At 41.9% G+C, this 18,737-nt stretch overlaps 4 protein-coding genes across 5 annotated transcripts in view; 2 read left to right on the top strand and 2 right to left on the bottom strand.

Annotated features, from left to right (window-relative positions):
* Positions 1 to 18,737, top strand: part of LOC135334167 (selenoprotein K-like) — a 148,615-nt gene that overhangs the window by 16,250 nt on the left and 113,628 nt on the right. The gene's annotated exons all lie outside the window — the stretch shown is intronic.
* The window catches only part of LOC135334164 (selenoprotein K-like), a 95,030-nt gene that overhangs the window by 40,986 nt on the left and 35,307 nt on the right, over positions 1 to 18,737 (top strand). The window lies entirely within an intron of this gene.
* The window catches only part of LOC135334125 (uncharacterized), a 54,601-nt gene that overhangs the window by 1,117 nt on the left and 34,747 nt on the right, over positions 1 to 18,737 (bottom strand). Inside the window, exons 15-22 of one of the 2 annotated variants that reach the window (XM_064529184.1) lie at positions 11,384 to 11,605; positions 11,120 to 11,159; positions 10,454 to 10,786; positions 10,166 to 10,206; positions 9,957 to 10,016; positions 9,676 to 9,785; positions 207 to 409; positions 42 to 158 (exon numbers count right to left, since the gene is read on the bottom strand). In XM_064529184.1, coding sequence (XP_064385254.1) covers positions 42 to 158; positions 207 to 409; positions 9,676 to 9,785; positions 9,957 to 10,016; positions 10,166 to 10,206; positions 10,454 to 10,786; positions 11,120 to 11,159; positions 11,384 to 11,605 — 1,126 coding nt within the window. Of the gene's footprint in view, positions 1 to 41; positions 159 to 206; positions 410 to 9,675; positions 9,786 to 9,956; positions 10,017 to 10,165; positions 10,207 to 10,453; positions 10,787 to 11,119; positions 11,160 to 11,383; positions 11,606 to 16,720; positions 17,155 to 18,737 lie in introns of those variants that run through there. The other variant, XM_064529186.1, reaches the window with a different exon arrangement.
* Positions 12,515 to 15,648, bottom strand: LOC135334162 (myotrophin-like). Its single transcript, XM_064529238.1, has 5 exons — positions 15,549 to 15,648; positions 13,849 to 13,947; positions 13,402 to 13,500; positions 13,051 to 13,140; positions 12,515 to 12,765 (listed from the first exon to the last, which is right to left on the bottom strand). The coding sequence occupies exons 1-5, from the start codon at positions 15,642 to 15,644 to the stop codon at positions 12,700 to 12,702; spliced, it is 450 nt and encodes a 149-aa protein (XP_064385308.1). The 5' UTR covers positions 15,645 to 15,648; the 3' UTR covers positions 12,515 to 12,699.

Below are 18,737 nucleotides of genomic sequence, written 5' to 3'. Positions count from 1 at the left end.
TACCTTTAATACTCAATACACAGCTGACAATGTACACTCACCACTGACTCCACTGAGTGTGTGGATGTCCCTGAGTAGACAGTCCACAGCTCTCAACAGATTAGCTCCATTCTCCACCAGGTCAACAAGAGCAGCTGTCTCCTCTGACTGGTCTGTACCTACGAGAATGAGAGCTAACACTTGATATCATAAACACACGTTCTCACCTAGACAGTATCTGATTTTAACCTTGGCCACATGACAAAGCTGGTGAGATAAAATCTCTATCTTAGAGAGACTGGCTCCCATGTTTTCACTGATGCTCTGTACTGTGCACTCTTCCACAACCCTCCTGGTCACTACAAGGACAGACGCTATCTCTGTCCGTATGGAGTCAGTGTGGGCTGTCAGCTCACTCAGAGAAGATGACCTTTAGAAGAAAAAAGTGATAATCAGACTTCCACTAGACAATTGAGTGGTACCTCAGAACTGTAGTCATTCTCTCCATCAGAGACACTACACTCTTCACAGTAGAGCCAAGTTGTGTGTCACTTACTGCCAGGGCAGACCTTCTCAACTCATCAGTGGCCTCCTAAACAAGTTGGAATGAGACTTAACTACAATGTACATTGTAAACAAAAACTGTGTGTGCATTAATTAACTTATACATGTGCAAGTTGATTTAACAAAAAGGCCTTTATATTTAAAGGGGTAAACCAAATTTAGTTTGCCAAAGGTACCCACTACACCATTTCAAGAGGCTACACTATACAAACGTGAATACCTGTAGTTTAGTAGTATCCACAGCAACTTTGGGGGTGAGTATTTTCAATGATAGGTGAACTTTGACCTGTGGCAGTAGTCCAGACAAGGAGATGGTACAGGTGGTTCTCTTGGGAGCATTCTTCTCAGGGAAGAACCTGCAGATTATCCTGGGAGGGTAGTCGTGGAGATCCTCAGGTCTGAACTTCTCCATCAAAGGCTGATCCACTTCACTACGCGAGATCTGATAAATGAAGATAATGTGATTTTAAGAGTGTGTCCAGTTTCATATTTTACCAATTCCTTGTCTGGTTCCACAGACCATCCCAGCACTGGGGGAATGTTGAGAGTGGCACACATATCAACAAACGTCAGTGATCCTTGAATTGTCCTGTCAGCCGCTTCTCTCGACACATTGGGATAGTCTCGTGGGATGACCTCTTCATCCATCAACTAGAATATCATTACAGCCATGAGAAGATAATACACACTAGATCTATGATGTACAATCTATATAGTCCATACCTTAGCGTAGAAGCTCCCAGAGAGACTGGCTACAATGATGGCTATCCTGTCCCTAGTTGTGCGTGGAGGAGACCGGTAGACTCTGACAGTGTAGAGGTCATTGCCAGCTTTGCCTGTACATGTTGTTGTTGAAATGGAAGTCATTCACATTTCCAAATACTCACCTTTTTTCCTTCTCTGACCAATTTTAAAGAAGTTCTTCAGTCGTGTGCCCAGCGTCAGTCTCCCAGTGTTCCCTCCAGGAGTGAACTTTGACCTTCCCTCTGATACCTGGTACTCATAGACACTATGAGAACCAGATCTCTTGGGAAACGAGTCAGCTTGGAGAAAGAGGAGGTCATCAGCTTCTTGTTGGGTGGACACTCGTACATGATGCTCCATGCCCAGGGTCACCTCTCCGTTTAGACCTTCACCAGAGATCAAGTAGGACGGACTGGCAGACTGAATGCCCTCAGGCATCACAAATACCTCTTTGGAGGCAAGGCTGGGTTGGACTTTAATGCCCACAGAGGTCCCTGCTGGGACAGCATTAGCTGGAACAGTCACGTGAACTCCATTATCAAAGTCAGCATAACCACCACTGGAGGTGAACTCCTTCTCTTGAGGCTTGTCGTAAAAAGTGACATCAGGGTGTGCGGAGGTTTGGTGCAGGGGATCTACACAGGAGGTAAACACACAGAATCATGTGCTGGATACAGCACAAGCACACACTTACATCCAGGTGGTGTTGAGACGGTTTCCCCTGCTGCCTTGTTCTGGTAGACTGGCTTCTTCCTATTTTGACTCACATTCATAAAGCTAGTGACTCAACTGTGCAATAGCCACTCACGTTTCTGTGTCGGTTACAACAGTCCAGTTCCTGGGGAGGACTGGAACAGACTGCGGACGTGACTGTGTGTGTGTGTGTGTGTGTGTGTGTGTGTGAGTGTGTTGTGTGTGTGTGTGTGTGTGTGTGTGTGTGGGGGGGGGAGGAGGAACATGTAATGGTATTCATGTTGTTTGGGTGTGTGTAATATTGGAACTGTAATACAGTTAAGACCACTAAATTACATCACTGACAGTATTACTGTATCAAAGAAAAGTACGAGCTCATCAGTGAAAATAATCAAAAATCGGCAAAGTAAACGAAAAGAAAACGATGCCATTATTTCATTGATGAACATGTACATAATTATGTAAACTAAAACACTCGTGATCAGTGTGTGCATTATTGAGGTATGGACTCACATGTGATTCAGCAGCTTCCTCCAGCAGCTTTATTATTGAAGGGTTAGAGTATTTTGATCTCTTGGCCTTCATCAGAGCAGTCTTTCCACGCTGTGATGATGATCATATGAAGGGATGAGACGTACATTGTAAGAGGTAAAGTGGTCTAATGCGTATTACATGTAATTTGCTGACAGAGCAATACTGGCAACGGTAATTGCATATTAAGAGGTTGGGGATATCTGTTAAGGTACAAATGACTGGGACATCAGTTTAAAGCACTAAGGAAATGTACAGTCATGCATGTGATTGTCAGTACATGTACTTAACAATGATGTACAGTACACCTACAACTGCATGTATATATACGTATGCACGTCACAGAAAATTTAGCAAATCAGACACCCTACAAGAGTGAGAGCATACAGTAACTTTTGAGAACACATCTGTGCGATAGACCATAAATAAAGTAAAGGAAAGGGATTGGCAAAGAGCAAAAATGCAACTATCCAGCTATGTTATTAAACTGTACAACCTTTTAAGTGCTACGTACGTATCATAATTATTCATTTGTGTACAACATATCCACGAAAACGTATGCAGCCCAGTTTGTCAACTTAGACACAAATAAGCAAGATAAGCGTAAAATTATAAGCAAAACGTAACAATTAAAATACAGGCAATGTGCATAATTGTAAGTACATGCGCAAATATTTCATTTGCCAAATGATGAAAATTAATGGTCACAAACATGCTGCCTATAAACACAATCAGATACTCACCTTGCTAGCCAGGTCCACCACGGCTCCTGAGGAGAGCAGCTCTTTAATACAGTCAGTGTGACCTCCCAAGGCTGCCCACATGAGTGGAGTCCACCCATTCTACAAGAGTGAGAGCATAATAATAACTTTTGACAACACATCTGTGTGATAGATCATAGTTACACTTATTTTTGGAATTTACCATTTGCCCCAAACTGAGTGTGCAGTGAGCGTAGTTTACAGCGCCTAAATCAACTTTTATAACCTCAAAAATATTATGGTGGCGCTTAAGCGCACAGCTATTCTAGTGTTGAGTGCAATCTTTCAGTATGCAGTGGACCAACTGTACGGTTTGATTTTTCGTCTCTGTATTTTACAGCAGCTCTACAAATCAAATGCATGTGCATAATAAAAGAAAAGCCGACTGCCTTGAGCCTGACATCACAAATAATTACGTCTTTTAATTACAGCAACCATTGGAGGACTTAAATAATGGAATTCAGTCAGAGTTGGTGCTGTAATTACAAATAAAGTAAGGATTGGCAATATTTACTATAATAGAGTGGTTGCATCTGACGTCATCCATCCACACACACAAAAGTACATAACACTAACTCTAACCTTTCAGCAAGTTAGCTCGTAGTTGAGTGACGGTAGCACAAACCAAAATAATAGTCAACCCAATCAATTCCATGGAATGCTTGTCAACAATTATTCAGCATAGAGGTGATTTTAAGGCAATGTCCATGTATAATTATAACTCCTATAGACCATCAGTTTAGTATCAGATACTCACCTTGTCAGCCAGGTCCACCACGGCTCCTGAGGAGAGCAGCTCTCTAACACTGTCTGTGTGACCTCCCCTGGCTGCCTCCATGAGTGGAGTACGCCCAACCTACAAGAGTGAGAGCATAATAATAACTTTTGACAACACATCTGTGTGATAGATCATAGTTACACTTATTTTTGGAATTTACCATTTGCCCTAAACTGAGTGTGCAGTGAGCGTAGTTTACAGCGCCCAAATCAACTTTTATAACCTCAAAATATTATGGTGGCGCTTAAGCGCACAGCTATTCTAGTGTTGAGTGCAATCATTCAGTATGCAGTGGACCAACTGTACGATTTGATCTTTCGTCTCTGTATATCACCACAGTATGGTTCTGAAGTGGTTTGCTCCCTCATTACTGATAATATTAATATTTATATAACCTAAAAAAGACTGTATGGTGACCGACGACCTTGAGAGGTAGACATTGCAGACAAGACTAAAGCATGGAATCAAGAGAGATTGTAAATTCTAGCATGTCAGCTAGCAAAAACAGACTTTCACAGCTTCAGCTCTACATACCCACAAACCAGCTTACCCTATCCACACTGTTGACATCCTCTCCCCTCTTGATGGCATCTTGTAAAGCACTCAAGTCACCATCCCTGACAGCTTTGTGTATGTTCATTTTCACGATCGCCCCTTTGTTTGTGACCCCTCCTGACATTCAGCATAATTATTTGCAACACCCACATAATTAGATACACATCAATAATTATGCTATGATAAGACAATAATTATGTCAATTCAAAGACACAAAAAAATCAGGTCAATCTTAAGTACAAAAAGAATGATGGTACGCACAATCGTAATAATCATAATTATGTACATGTACGTACGTGTAGACAAACTACGTGTACTTGCTATCTAATTGTGTGACCAAGTCAGTGTGTAGTGGGTTGAGTCTGAGAGTGGAGACAAACTCGTGGTACTTGTGGGGGTGGTGTTTGACCACACCCTGCAGGGCAGTGTACAGTCTGGTGGCCTTCTCTCTCTTGGTCTCATTCACATACTCGTTGGTTTTCTCAAGAATCGACGCAGTGATGAGCCCAGCTGACAGGAGGTGGAGGGCCAAGGCCTTCGGGTCCTCAGAGAGTGACTGGACTATCTTCTCACTGCAGCTCACCAGCACACTGTAGCCAGCGTTACCTGCAGGAGAGAGGAAATGGTTAGAGCATGATACGCCCACACACTGGAGACCTAAGTACATGTAATGTGAACAAATAGACTCAGTACATGTACAATACACTGTATATGGCTGGTAGTACACAATAGGAGGAAGTGGAAAGGCATGTTGTAAAAGGTGGAATGCGGAATGGAACAGAATATGGAAAGACAGATATGAAGAGCAAGCATTAGCTATTTTCTATACACTAAAAATTAAATACCTAAGAATTTAAGTTATATGGGAGCTAAAAGAGTTCCCAAACCATTGATTAAACGGAGGGAGGGTTGAACAACTGTCAATGGCCGTAACTGATCCAATTTCACAATTTTTAAAGAGACCTTCATACTTTCTAGACATTAAATACAGGGAATTCAAGTTATGCATGGCAGCTAAAAGAGTCCCCAAACCATTAATTAAGGGATGGGGGAGGTTGTGCAGTTTAATGGCCGTGACCAAGAGTAGATAAGTGCTCTTGCCATAAATAAGCATCGTTGTCAATGATTTTCAAAGCACAATGGTTTGGGGACTCTTTTAGCTGCCATAACTTGAATTCCCTGTATATAATTATGTATGTGTATATTCCCTGTATCATATCTGTTGTTAAGGGTTAGGGTAAACTTCTCTGCATGTGGTTAGGGCATGACTGAGCTGATTCTATGACTGGTGGCTAGGCCACGTCTTTACCAACAAGTACTTAATTAGGGAAGCAATAGAAACGCCTTATTATTATTTAACTAGCGGGTTGCATTCCTCTAATTAATTAGAGGGGCTGCCTAACCAGTCATTAAATATGGTCCGGCTCACCCTCCAAGGAGCAATTAAACGGAGGGGGGGGGTTTCAATGGCCGTAACTAGTATCATTGATCTCATTGATCTAATTTCCCAATTTTTATGATTTTCTGAAAGCTTTGAAACAGACCTTGGAACAAGTTTAAAGGAATTTCCCATGAAATAACTGACTGTCCTAATTAATAGAGCTAATTTGTATGTACTCACATTCAGTCGAGGGTCTTCCAGTTTCAGCTGTGAAGACACTAGCTCATGCAGGGTCAAAGGAGCCACTGGTGAGTCTGTGGGGAATGACAATCACTGAATGTTGTAGTGTACACACAATCAAACCAATACAGTGCATGAACACACCAGACAAACAATGGCAATGATGTCATACGTACGTACACCTCAAACTTCATGCACTACAGAACGCTGTGCACTACACAACATGAATTGTACAGGCAGGAGAGTTTCAGATGTTCACCTTTGTGGTCCATTGGGAATACCAGTAGAACCTCTGATAAATACAGGGAATTCAAGTTATGCATGGCAGCTAAAAGAGTCCCCGAACCATTAATTAAGGGATGGGGGAGGTTGTGTAGTTTAATTGCCGTAATCAAGAGTAGATAAGTGCTCTTGCCATAAATAAGCATCGTTGTCAATGATTTTCAAAGCGCAATGGTTTGGGGACTCTTTTAGCTGCCATAACTTGAATTCTCTGTATTTAATTGATATAAAAGTATACTGTATAGTAATGCTTGCTCTTCATATCTGTTGTTAAGGGTTAGGGTAAACTTCTCTGCATGTGGTTAGGGCATGACTGAGCTGAAGCTATGACTGGTGGCTAGGCCACGTCTTTACCCCCAAGTACTTAATTAGGGGAGCAATAGAAACGCCTGATTATTATTTAACTAGCGGGTTGCATTCCTCTAATTAATTAGAGGGGCTGCCTAACCAGTCATCAAACATGGTCCGGCTCACCCTCCAAGGAGCAATTAAACGGAGGGGGGGTTTCAATGGCTGTAACTAGTACCATTGATCTAATTTCCCAATTTTTATGATTTTCTGAAAGCTTTGAAACAGACCTTGGAACAAGTTTAAAGGAATTTCCCATGAAATAACTGACTGTCCTAATTAATAGAGCTAATTTGTATGTACTCACATTCAGTTGAGGGTCTTCCAGTTTCAGCTGTGAAGACACTAGCTCACGCAGGGTCAAAGGAGCCACTGGTGAGTCTGTGGGGAATGACAATCACTGAATGTTGTAGTGTACACACAATCAAACCAATACAGTGCATGAACACACCAGACAAACAATGGCAATGATGTCATACCTATGTACACCTCAAACTTGATGCACTACAGAACGCTGTCATACACACAGCCTGCACTACACAACATGAATTGTACAGGCAGGAGAGTTTCAGATGTTCACCTGTGTGGTCCATTGGGCATTAGCAGCAGAGTGAACTTCATCTGTGCAACATACTCACCTACACAGGAAACACAGTACCAACATCAATATGAATACCAGTGGAACCTCTGATAAAGGACCCTCTGAATAAGGGACACTCAATTAAACATCTCTCTGTGTAGCTACAAAGGACACTGCTTCAGTCTACAACATCACTTTCCTACATTATAGGTACCACTGAATAAAGGACCACCTCAGGCTCAATACAGAGAACAAACATCACAAATAAATGCTGCACACATTTTCAGAGGTTTCACTTTATATAGACTATCCAGGCACTAAATTTAAACACTTGTTAGCTATGTAGTAACCAAGGTATGAAGGTTCAGAGTACATAGTCACCGTGTTTCTCGTAGATGATGGTAGGGCTCCACTAGGTTGTGGTTGACACACTCCACCAATCCCATCCTCGCCTTGACCTTCTCCTACAAAACTAGCTCACGTTAACAACCACTTGTAATTAAAGTGGCCAGATTGTAAATGTGTATATTTTAAAGGGCTAGTATTGAGACAGTACTCGTCACCTCAGTGACAATGGCATGGAGGTGAACTTGGCACACACCTCACGCACTGTACAACACTGTAACATTGAAACAGTAGCACATAGTCATGTCACACAATTCATGTGTATAATAAATGCATTATCAGTCCTTGAGGTCATTGTTATGAGGGGGCTTGTAAGCTAAGCTCTCGTACAATGTAGGCAGGTAGAGGATCACATACTTCTCACTCACAAATGCATCCCTAGTACAAATTAGGAGCATTCAAATTCTACTCACAAGTATGGATCCATCACAAAACAGATTATGTTACGCTACACACATGTACTATGTAAGTTTACCATTCTCTTGGCAATGTTTGAATACTTTACTAGCAATGTCATATTTCCTCATTCTTAGGAGTAGTTTCACAAGATCTAGAGCTCTGTAAGTTGTACCAGCATGCAGGGTCTCTTCTCTTCTTTGATGGTTTGGTGATTTGGTAAAGATCGCCAATTCTATTATTATTGCTAGTTACAAGGAACAGTTACAGCTGGAATACACACACACACATGCACACACAAACAGATGACTGTGTGCCCCTGCATGGACCATACGCATCAAGGCATAACAATCATGAGGGAGCATGACAGTACATGACCACGTGACTCACAATTCATAGTCCGATTACATCATCCAAATAATAATTATACGTGCATTCAAACTGATAAAAATACAGGTCCATCACAAAACAAATAATACGCTAACACATGTACTATGTAAGTTTACCATCAATTGTTCTTGGCATTGTTTGAACACTCTCTGCCAGGCCTGCAGTGTGGATAGGGTGAGGGTCAGCAAAGGAAATGGTGTACGTGGATTGCATGCAGTTCAACAAAGAGCTCCAGAGTAAATAAGCTCCTGACAGTTAATATTACAGATATACAACATACACATGTACTGAGTTTCATCTAGGATGAACATTTGTGTGAGGATGTGCGGTAGAGCGCACCACACAATTGTTGAATTGTTGGGGCCTACACTTACCATTCGGGTTTCATCTAGGATCAAAAGTTGGGGGGGGGGTGGCATAATGTTTGGCCACGCTGTTGACCACACCCCCTATTACATGCTAATGCATCACAGTGTATAGTGGCATATTGCACATCATAGACAGTACGTAGATTCTACCTTATGACTGTGGTTACATGTACCTACATTGTGATGATGTCATTATCATACAAGGGGAAGCTGAGTATTTTAGTGTGATTGTTCACCGCTGACCCCTGACCCCCCCCACTAGATGAAACCCTGAGTCCATTATATGCATTATAGTAGGTCAGAGATAATAGTGTACATATCACAGTGTTTAATACAGTAGAGTCTGGTTTTTGTTGAATAAATTGATGATGCCATTATTCTGTTTTTGGGGGGAAGTTTTCTCCCCCTGCCCCAAACCCTGCCTGGTACAATGTATTCTCACCTTGACAGTCTTCGAGTTTGTCCTCGGCCAACCGTCCAAGCTGATGAGATAAAGTCTCCATCTTAGAGAGACTGGCTCCAATGTTGCACTCCTTGACAATCTTCCTGGCCAGTCGACGAATGGACCTAACATTTGTCCGTATGGAGTCAGTGTGGGCTGTCAGCTCACTCAGAGAAGATGACCTGAGGTGGGACATATTGTGAATACAGCACTACCATTAAAACAGTAGACGTCTCACTGAAGTGCAGCTGTTATTTTCTCCATTAGTGACAGTACAGTCTCCACAGTAGAGCCAAGCTGTGAGGTGGTCATCTCACCAACTGTTCTCCTCAGTACTTCAGTGGCTTCCTACAGAAGATAATTAAGCAAAAAGAAATGAGATTGCCAACATACAGTACTGTAACATGGACATGCATACAATGTAGGTCAGCCAAGCAACATTTAGCAGTGTATATACACGGTTAATTGTGCTAACTTACAGCTATAATTACAATGTAAGTACGTACAAAATAAACGCACATTAATGTCCACCACAGTGCTGGCTACAGTCGGAACCTTCCGTGCAACGCCAGCCTCAACCTGAGGAAGCAGGTACAATTAGACTGTGAGAATCACTGTGTTTCAGTGCATAAAGCAAAATGTAAATACTTAATTGCATCAACTTCAGTTGCAAACTGATTATTACCCATTTACAGCTAAACTGTATACAAGCAGTACATGCAGGATACCTGTATACAGTCCGAGCCAGTGACCACACCTCTCACACCTCCTGTACAATATGGAGACAATCAGTATATCAGTTTGGTCAGGTTCTCATACACTAGTACTCAACAGTGCAGTCTAGGAGGGAGGTGTACAAGCACGCATGATGGTATACACACACAATAGGATTGTGGCAAATGTCTTCTCTGTTGTGAGTTCAATCTTGAGTCAAATTTTGAACAGCTACTTAGTAGAGGGCTTAGGCGGAGGGTGGTTATCACCTGACATGTAGTAACATGTGTACATGTACTTACGTTGGGTCAATTGCTGACAGATTTGATGAGCTGTGTCTCCTTTCCCCAATCTCAGTGCGATATCCAGTAGAGCTCTGTAAGTTGCTTGTGAAGGATTATGTTGTTTCCAGATTTGCAAGCACTTCATCATGGCTGCTTGAGTTCCACGTGATTGGTTCACATCGGCTTGTTCAGCAATAGCTAGCCCCATTGCACTCGAATAAAGTTCCACATCATCAAAACATAAGGCCAATTCGGGAGTATCAGGAACCTCTATTTCACTGTTGAGTTGCTCGTCAGTCAGATTGTATTGCTCTACTAGTTCTTGAAGAGTGACTTGTTTAGCGGATGGTCCTATAATTATTAGTGGAGTGAACAATTACCATAACACCAAAGCAGCTTCCACATTGTAGTGGTAATGTTGGAGATATAATTACAGGTACGTAAGATATGGGGCAGATGAATTATCTGCAGTATAGAATAATTATGCCTATTAAGTAAAAAACAAATAATAATGCTTCTGCAGACTGAGTCTGGTCAGTTACCAGCTGACGTAAGCTAGTTCAGATTATAGTGAGACAAGAACTGTGTTTGGTACAGTAGCGTCACTGTACTTTATATTGACCGCTACTGTAGAACACTTCCACACACAATATTATAGTTATAGCCTTGTTCCTGCTGACATACCTAATTTAGAAGGCACCTCTTCTCTGACTGTATCATGGTCCTGTGAAGAGCAATACAATATAATACATATTCCACGCTTCAATTATCCATGCAATGCACGTCTACTAGAATACTAATCGATACTGTACATGTATGTATATACATGCATGTATATGTACACCGTGCTAAAAGCACACCTTGGGATCATCACCACTGACACTAACATGAGCTACAGCAATATACACAATAATGCTATAATTATACGTACACTGAACACATGAATACCTGTAGTTTAGTAGTATCCATAGCAACTTTGGGAGTGGGTGCTGTCAATGATACGTAAAATTCATCCTGTGGTAGTAGTCCAGACAAGGAGATGGAACAGGTGGTTCTCTTGGGAGCATTCTCCTCAAGGAAGAATCTACAGATTATCCTGGGAGGGTAGTCGTGGAGATCCTCAGGTCTGAACTTCTCTACCTCAGGCTGATCCACTCCACTACGCAAGATCTGAAAATGAAGAGAATGTGATTTTAAGAGTATGTCCAACTTCACATTTTACCAATTCTTTGTCTGGTTCCACAGACCATCCCTGCACTGGGGGAATGTTGAGAGTGGCACACATATCAACAAACGTCAGTGGTCCTTGACTTGTCCTGTCAATTGACTTTGAAGACACTTCAGGATAGTCTCGTGGGATCAACACTGTATCAAGCGTCTCCAGAAACTGTAGATACATAAAATGAGCACACTTCAATTTAAGCCATCTTACCTTAGCGTATAAGCTCCCACAGAGACTGACTACAATGATGGCTATCCTGTTCTCAGTTGTTTGTGGAGGAGACCGGTAGACTCTGACAGTGTAGAGGTTACTGTCTGTGTTGCCTGTACATATAATATAATCGGTCAATTGGAAGTCATTCATTTTTCTAAGTATTAACCTCTATTATTCCGTCCAATTTTGAAGAAGTTCTTCAGCCGTGTGCCCAGCGTCAGTCTCCCAGTGTTCCCTCCAGGAGAGAACTCTGACCTCCCCTCTGGTATTTTCTGGTACTCATAGACAGTATGAGAACCAGATCTCTTGGGAGATGAGTCAGCTTGGAGAAAGAGGAGGTCATCAGCTTCTTGTTGGGTGGACACTCGTACATGATGCTCCATGCTCAGGGTCACCTCTCCGTGTAGACCTTCACCAGAGATCAAGTAGGACGGACTGGCAGACTGAATGCCCTCAGGCATCACAAATACCTCTTTGGAGGCAAGGCTGGGTTGGACTTTAATGCCGACAGAGGTCCCTGCTGGGACAGCATTAGCTGGAACAGTCACTTGAACTCCATTATCAAAGTCAGCGTGGCCACCACTGGAGGTGAACTCCTTCTCTTGAGGCATGTCGTAGAAAGTGACATCAGGGTGTGCGGAGGTTTGGTGCAGGGGATCTACACAGGAGGTAAAACACACAGAACCATGTGCTGGATACAGCACAAGCACACACTTACATCCAGGTGGTGTGGAGAGGGTTTCCCCTGCTGCCTTGTTCTGGTAGACTGGCTTCTTCCTAAAGTTGACTCACATTCATAAAGCTAGTGACTCAACTGTGCAATAGTCACTCACGTTTCTGTGTCAGTGACAACAGTCCAGTTCTTAGGGAGGACTGGAACAGACTGCGGACGTGACTGAGTGTGTGTGTGTGTGTGTGGGGGGGGGGGGGGGGGCACATGTAATGGTATTTATGCTTGTTTGGGTGTGTGTAATATTGGGAACTGTAATACAGTTAAGACCACTAAATTACATCACTGACAGTATTAATGTATCAAAGAAAAGTACGAGCTCATCAGTGAAAATAATCAAAAATTGGCAAAGTAAATTGAAAAGAAAACGATTCATTAATGTGCATGTACATAATTATGTAAACTAAAACACTCATGATCAGTGTGTGCATTATTGAGGTATGGACTCACATGTGATTCAGCAGCTTCCTCAAGGAGCTTGATTACTGAAGGGTTAGAGAGAGGTGATCTCTTGGCCACCATCAGAGCAGTGCGTCCACGCTGTGATGATGATCATACGAAGGGATGAGACGTACATTGTAAGAGGTAAAGTGGTCTAATGCGTATGACATGTACTTTGCTGACAGAGCAATACTGGCAACGGTAATTGCATATTAAGATTTTGGTTATTTCTGTTTAGGTACAAATGACAGCTCTGTTCAGTCATTAACTACTGTAAGAGGTATAGGTGTACAGTACATGTAAAGCTGTTTGTTAAGTATAACTACGCAACTATGTACTCTATAAAGTACATGTGCTCACTTCATTAGTGCAGAGAGGGGAAGCCCCTGATGAGAGAAGCGTCTTTACTGTATCTTCATGTCCCCAGTAGGCTGCCTCCATGAGTGGAGTGGTCCCGTCCTACAAGAGTGGAGACAGTGACAACACAATATGAATGTACATTGAACAATACAGACATTCACTGCTCTACATTTTCAACCACAGTAATACGTATTAAGCCAGCTAGTACAGTACATGTGAATATTAAAACCGGCTGGTACGTCAGTTTAAAAATCAACAGGGAAATGAACATGACATGTAATGGTCAGTACATGTACTTAATAATGTACAGTACACCTACAACTGCATGTACTGTATAATGTGTTACTAGGTAACCGGTGATTTTAATTGAATTGCCAGCAATCTAAATAATGTGATGGTCACGAACATGCTGTCTATAGACACATCAGTTTAGTATCAGATACTCACCTTGTTAGCCAGGTCCACCACGGCTCCTGAGGAGAGCAGCTCTTTAACACAGTCAGTGTGACCTGCACTGGCTGCCTCCATGAGTGGAGTGTTCCCATTCTACAAGAGTGAGAGCATACAGTAACTTTGAGAACACATCTGTGTGATAGACCATAAATAAGGTAAAGGAAGGGGATTGGCAATATTTATTATAATAGAGTGGTTGCATCTGACGTCATCCACTCACACACAAAAGTACATAACACTAACTCTAACCTTTCAGCAAGTTAGCTCGTAGTTGAGTGACGGTAGATTAAAATCCACACAAACCAAAATAATAGTCAATTTCATGGAATTCTTGTCCACAGTTATTCAGCATAATTATACCGTAATTATGTTCCAATTTATCAGACAGCAAAAAATAATTATTTTGGAAATTGTCCGGGTATAATTGGAACAGATTTTTTATAGAGCACGCGTAGTGTCCGATGATTAGAACAAGCAAGCAGCTGCATGCGAGCTAGCTAAGTTTAATAGAAGAGTTGCACAAGCTAGCTAATCCTCAAAGCTATCTACCTGCAACACTCTTACTGGCCGGCTATAAAGCTACGTTGCTCAAGGTATTGTCCAAATATTTAGTAATATTAAAGTAGCGGAGTTTCCGTTGTATTAGAACAACGAAATTTGCCTAGAAGAGTGTCCGAAGATATACGGTAGGTGAAAATGACGGCAATGTCCACGTACATGCAAATAATTCCTAAATGACTATAATTCCAGCATGTTGCCTATAGACACATCAGTTTAGTATCAGATACTCATTATGGTTCCATGTGCTGAAGTCAGCGAGCCACAGACAAATTGACTGCTCAAATCTTATGCCTCCCACCCTCCCACTCACAGAGGTTAAGACCTATATTTTCTATTTTCCATCCGACGATGTTGATATACCGGTTGGGGGGCTGAATGAGGGCCTACGTGCTTAATGCTAATCGCAGGGGCCCCTCTCAGTACTCCCCCAAACCTAACCGCAGTCACGTGACCCCTAACCCCTCTAGCGTGACAGGGCATGTGACATCTGCTTAGACCGGTACTGCCAAAAGATAGTAATATCCTTGCCTAGGATATGACACATTCCTAGATCGCAGTCATTTATTACAATCTGTATGACCATAGTTAAAAAGGAAATTTATGCAACTCAGTTGGTCCACATGGACACAAATCGGCAAGAAAGTACAGTGGATTATATTGGTACATTGGAACTTGACCAGGCATTCTTTCAGATAACGAACGGCTGGTCTCGAGGCTACAAACAGTTAGCAAAAACAGACTTTCACAGCAGCTCTACATACCGTAAGACCTCGATTTAAAGCGACACTTTTTAATAATTACGAAGCCAGAGGTCGCTTCTTTTGGAATATTGGAGTCCTGGTGTCGCATATTTAGAGGGTCGCATCTAATTGGAGGTAAATTTAACTTGCCCTGATTTCAGGCCGCTTAAAAACATTGATTTTCCTGTGGGCTACAATCGAGGCTAGTGAGCGGCTACATTTACCTCTATTTAGAACGCGACAATAAAAAATAATTGTCAACGCAGCTGTTGCTACTTTCAGAAGTCCGAAAATTGCTGAAGCTCCGGCCGGCTTGGGTGTCGCATATTTGGAGGGTCGCCTTAAATCGAGGTATTACGGTACCTACAAACCAGCTAGCTTATATATAATTACCCAATCCTCATTGTTGACATCCTCTCCCCTCCTGATAGCATCTTTTAAAGCACTCAAGTCACCATTCCTGGCAGCACTGATTACAAGTATGTCCATTTTTCGTACGTGAACTTTGACCTTATAATTATTTTTGTCTGTGATGTGGGGGCGGCTCCAGAGGACTTTGACCTTATAATTATTTTTGTCTGTGATGTGGGGGCGGCTCCAGAGGATTATGCTCAATTAGATCTAGTGCATGCATTTAGATCCATACAGGGTATTAAATTAATGTGCTCATGCATCCCAACGTTAACATGTTGTAAGACTAAACGAGTAATTGAAGTTAATACAGCAAACATTGTTTTATTGCACAAAAACAATCATTATTGTGAAAGAACATTCTGCCATCTGTGTTCGCCTCTTCACTTATATGAGGCAGAGCAGTCCTATAGCCTCGGTCCCAAGGACAATACTACAATAGCCCAAGTAGAACTCCACTCAAAATTTGAAGATAAAAATATGTACACTCAGTGTAGCACAAGCCACACAGTAATGATGCACAGGAACATGGGTAAAGAATCCAGAAATGAGAAGTGAACGACAATAGATACCAGCCTCTTTATAGACCAAGACGTTGCAGATCTCAAGGATTGCTTTCACTTGTACAGTACGGCCTGGGAAATGGTGAAACAACAATTACAAGTGAGATAGTATAAAACGTATGGAGTAAATGGACATAGCGGGAAAAAAGAAACAAGAGTGGAGGTGGTGCAAAGGGTCTGTCTTTACGATACTAGATCTACATCAGACATGTATCTATACCATGTAGCTACCAGCTAGCTATTGCACTGTGTACTGAGACATTATCATTTTATCTTACTTGTGCCATAGATAGTAGAGGATACATGGTTCACCACAAGGAAGCTATAGCACAACGACTGCAGTCTGTTCCCCCTAGCCCCAGGCGCTAGCTAGCTAGCTAGCTCTCATCTCTCAATATGCAATTGCAAGCTCTGAAGAAAAATTGGTGATTCGACCATAGATTATGATTTAATATTAACGGTTTTTTACCATTAAAACGTGTATTTATATGCAAGGTTCAAAGGTCGACATTGGCTGGTTTAGTAGCCACGCCCCTTTGTTTGGACCTCTCCTTACCGACAATTCATTAGTCTCGTAAAGACACACAAGTTTTTTTTTTAGGCCTGGTATAATATATAAAACGATGTCAGTAGTTTATATTCAAGACACACAAAGCTAAAGAATAATGTGCGCACAATCGTTAAATCGTATAACATGATTACATGTACATGTACGTACGTGCGGACAAACTACGTGTACTTGCTATCTAATAGTGTGACCAAGTCAGTGTGTAGTGGGTTGAGTCTGAGAGTGGAGACAAACTCGTGGTACTTGTGGGGGTGGTGTTTGACCACACCCAGCAGGGCAGTGTACAGTCTGGTGGCCTTCTCTCTCTTGGTCTCATTCAACTTGTTACTTTTCTCAAGAATGGACACAGTGATGAGCCCAGCTGACAGGAGGTGGAGGGCCAAGGCCTTCGGGTCCTCAGAGAGTGACTGGACTATCTTCTCACTGCAGCTCACCAGCACACTGTAGCCAGCGTTACCTGCAGGAGAGAGGAAATGGTTAGAGCATGATACGCCCACACACTGGAGACCTAAGTACATGTAATGTGAACAAATAGACTCAGTACATGTACAATACACTGTATATGGCTGGTAGTACACAATAGGAGGAAGTGGAAAGGCATGTTGTAAAAGGAGGAATGCGGAATGGAACAGAATATGGAAAGACAGATATGAAGAGCAAGCATTAGCTATTTTCTATACGCTAAAAATTAGATACCTAAGAATTTAAGTTATATGGGAGCTAAAAGAGTTCCCAAACCATTTATTAAACAGAGGGAGGATTGAACAACTGTCAATGGCCGTAACTGATCCAATTTCACAATTTTTAAAGAGACCTTCATACTTTCTAGACATTAAATACAGGGAATTCAAGTTATGCATGGCAGCTAAAAGAGTCCCCAAACCATTAATTAAGGGATGGGGGAGGTTGTGCAGTTTAATGGCCGTAACTAAGAGTAGATAAGTGCTCTTGCCATAAATAAGCATCGTTGTCAATGATTTTCTAAAAGCTCAATGGTTTGGGGACTCTTTTAGCTGCCATAACTATACTGTATAGTAATGCTTGCTCTTCATATCTGTTGTTAAGGGTTAGGGTAAACTTCTCTGCATGTGGTTAGGGCATGACTGAGCTGAAGCTATGACTGGTGGCTAGGCCACGTCTTTACCCCCAAGTACTTAATTAGGGGAGTAATAGAAATGCCTTATTATTATTTAACTAGCGGGTTGCATTCCTCTAATTAATTAGAGGGGCTGCCTAACCAGTCATTAAACATAGTCCGGCTCACCCTCCAAGGAGCAATTAAACGGAGGGGGGGTTTCAATGGCCGTAACTAGTATCATTGATCTCATTGATCTAATTTCCCAATTTTTAGAATTTTCTGACGGCTTTGAAACAGACCTTGGAACAAGTTTAAAGGAATTTCCCATGAAATAACTGACTGTCCTAATTAATTTGTATGTACTCACATTCAGTTGAGGGTCTTCCAGTTTCAGCTGTGAAGACACTAGCTCATGCAGGGTCAAAGGAGCCACTGGTGAGTCTGTGAGGAATGACAAATCACTGAATGTTGTAGTGTACACACAATCAAACCAATACAGTGCATGAACACACCAGACAAACAATGGCAATGATGTCATACGTACGTACACCTCAAACTTCATGCACTATAGAACACTGTGATACACACAGCCTACACTACACAACATGAATTGTACAGGCAGGAGAGTTTCAGATGTTCACCTTTGTGGTCCATTGGGCATTAGCAGCAGAGTGAACTTGATCTCATACTCACCTACACAGGAAACACAGTACCAACATCAATATGAATACCAGTGGAACCTCTGATAAAGGGCCCTCTGAATAAAGGACACTCAATTAAACATCTCTCTGTGTAGCTACAAAGGACACTGCTTCAGTCTACAAAATCACTTTCCTACATTATAGGTACCACTGAATAAAGGACCACCTCAGGTTCAATACAGAGAACAAACGTCAAATAAATGCTGCACACATTTTCGGAGGTTTCACTTGTGTAGTAACCAAGGTATGAAGGTTCAGAGT

Source organism: Halichondria panicea, chromosome 3, assembly GCF_963675165.1.
Source record: "Halichondria panicea chromosome 3, odHalPani1.1, whole genome shotgun sequence".
Taxonomy (NCBI): domain Eukaryota; kingdom Metazoa; phylum Porifera; class Demospongiae; order Suberitida; family Halichondriidae; genus Halichondria; species Halichondria panicea.
The sequence above is the reverse complement of the archived record's forward strand: the minus strand, read 5'-3'. Positions and strand labels throughout refer to the sequence as shown.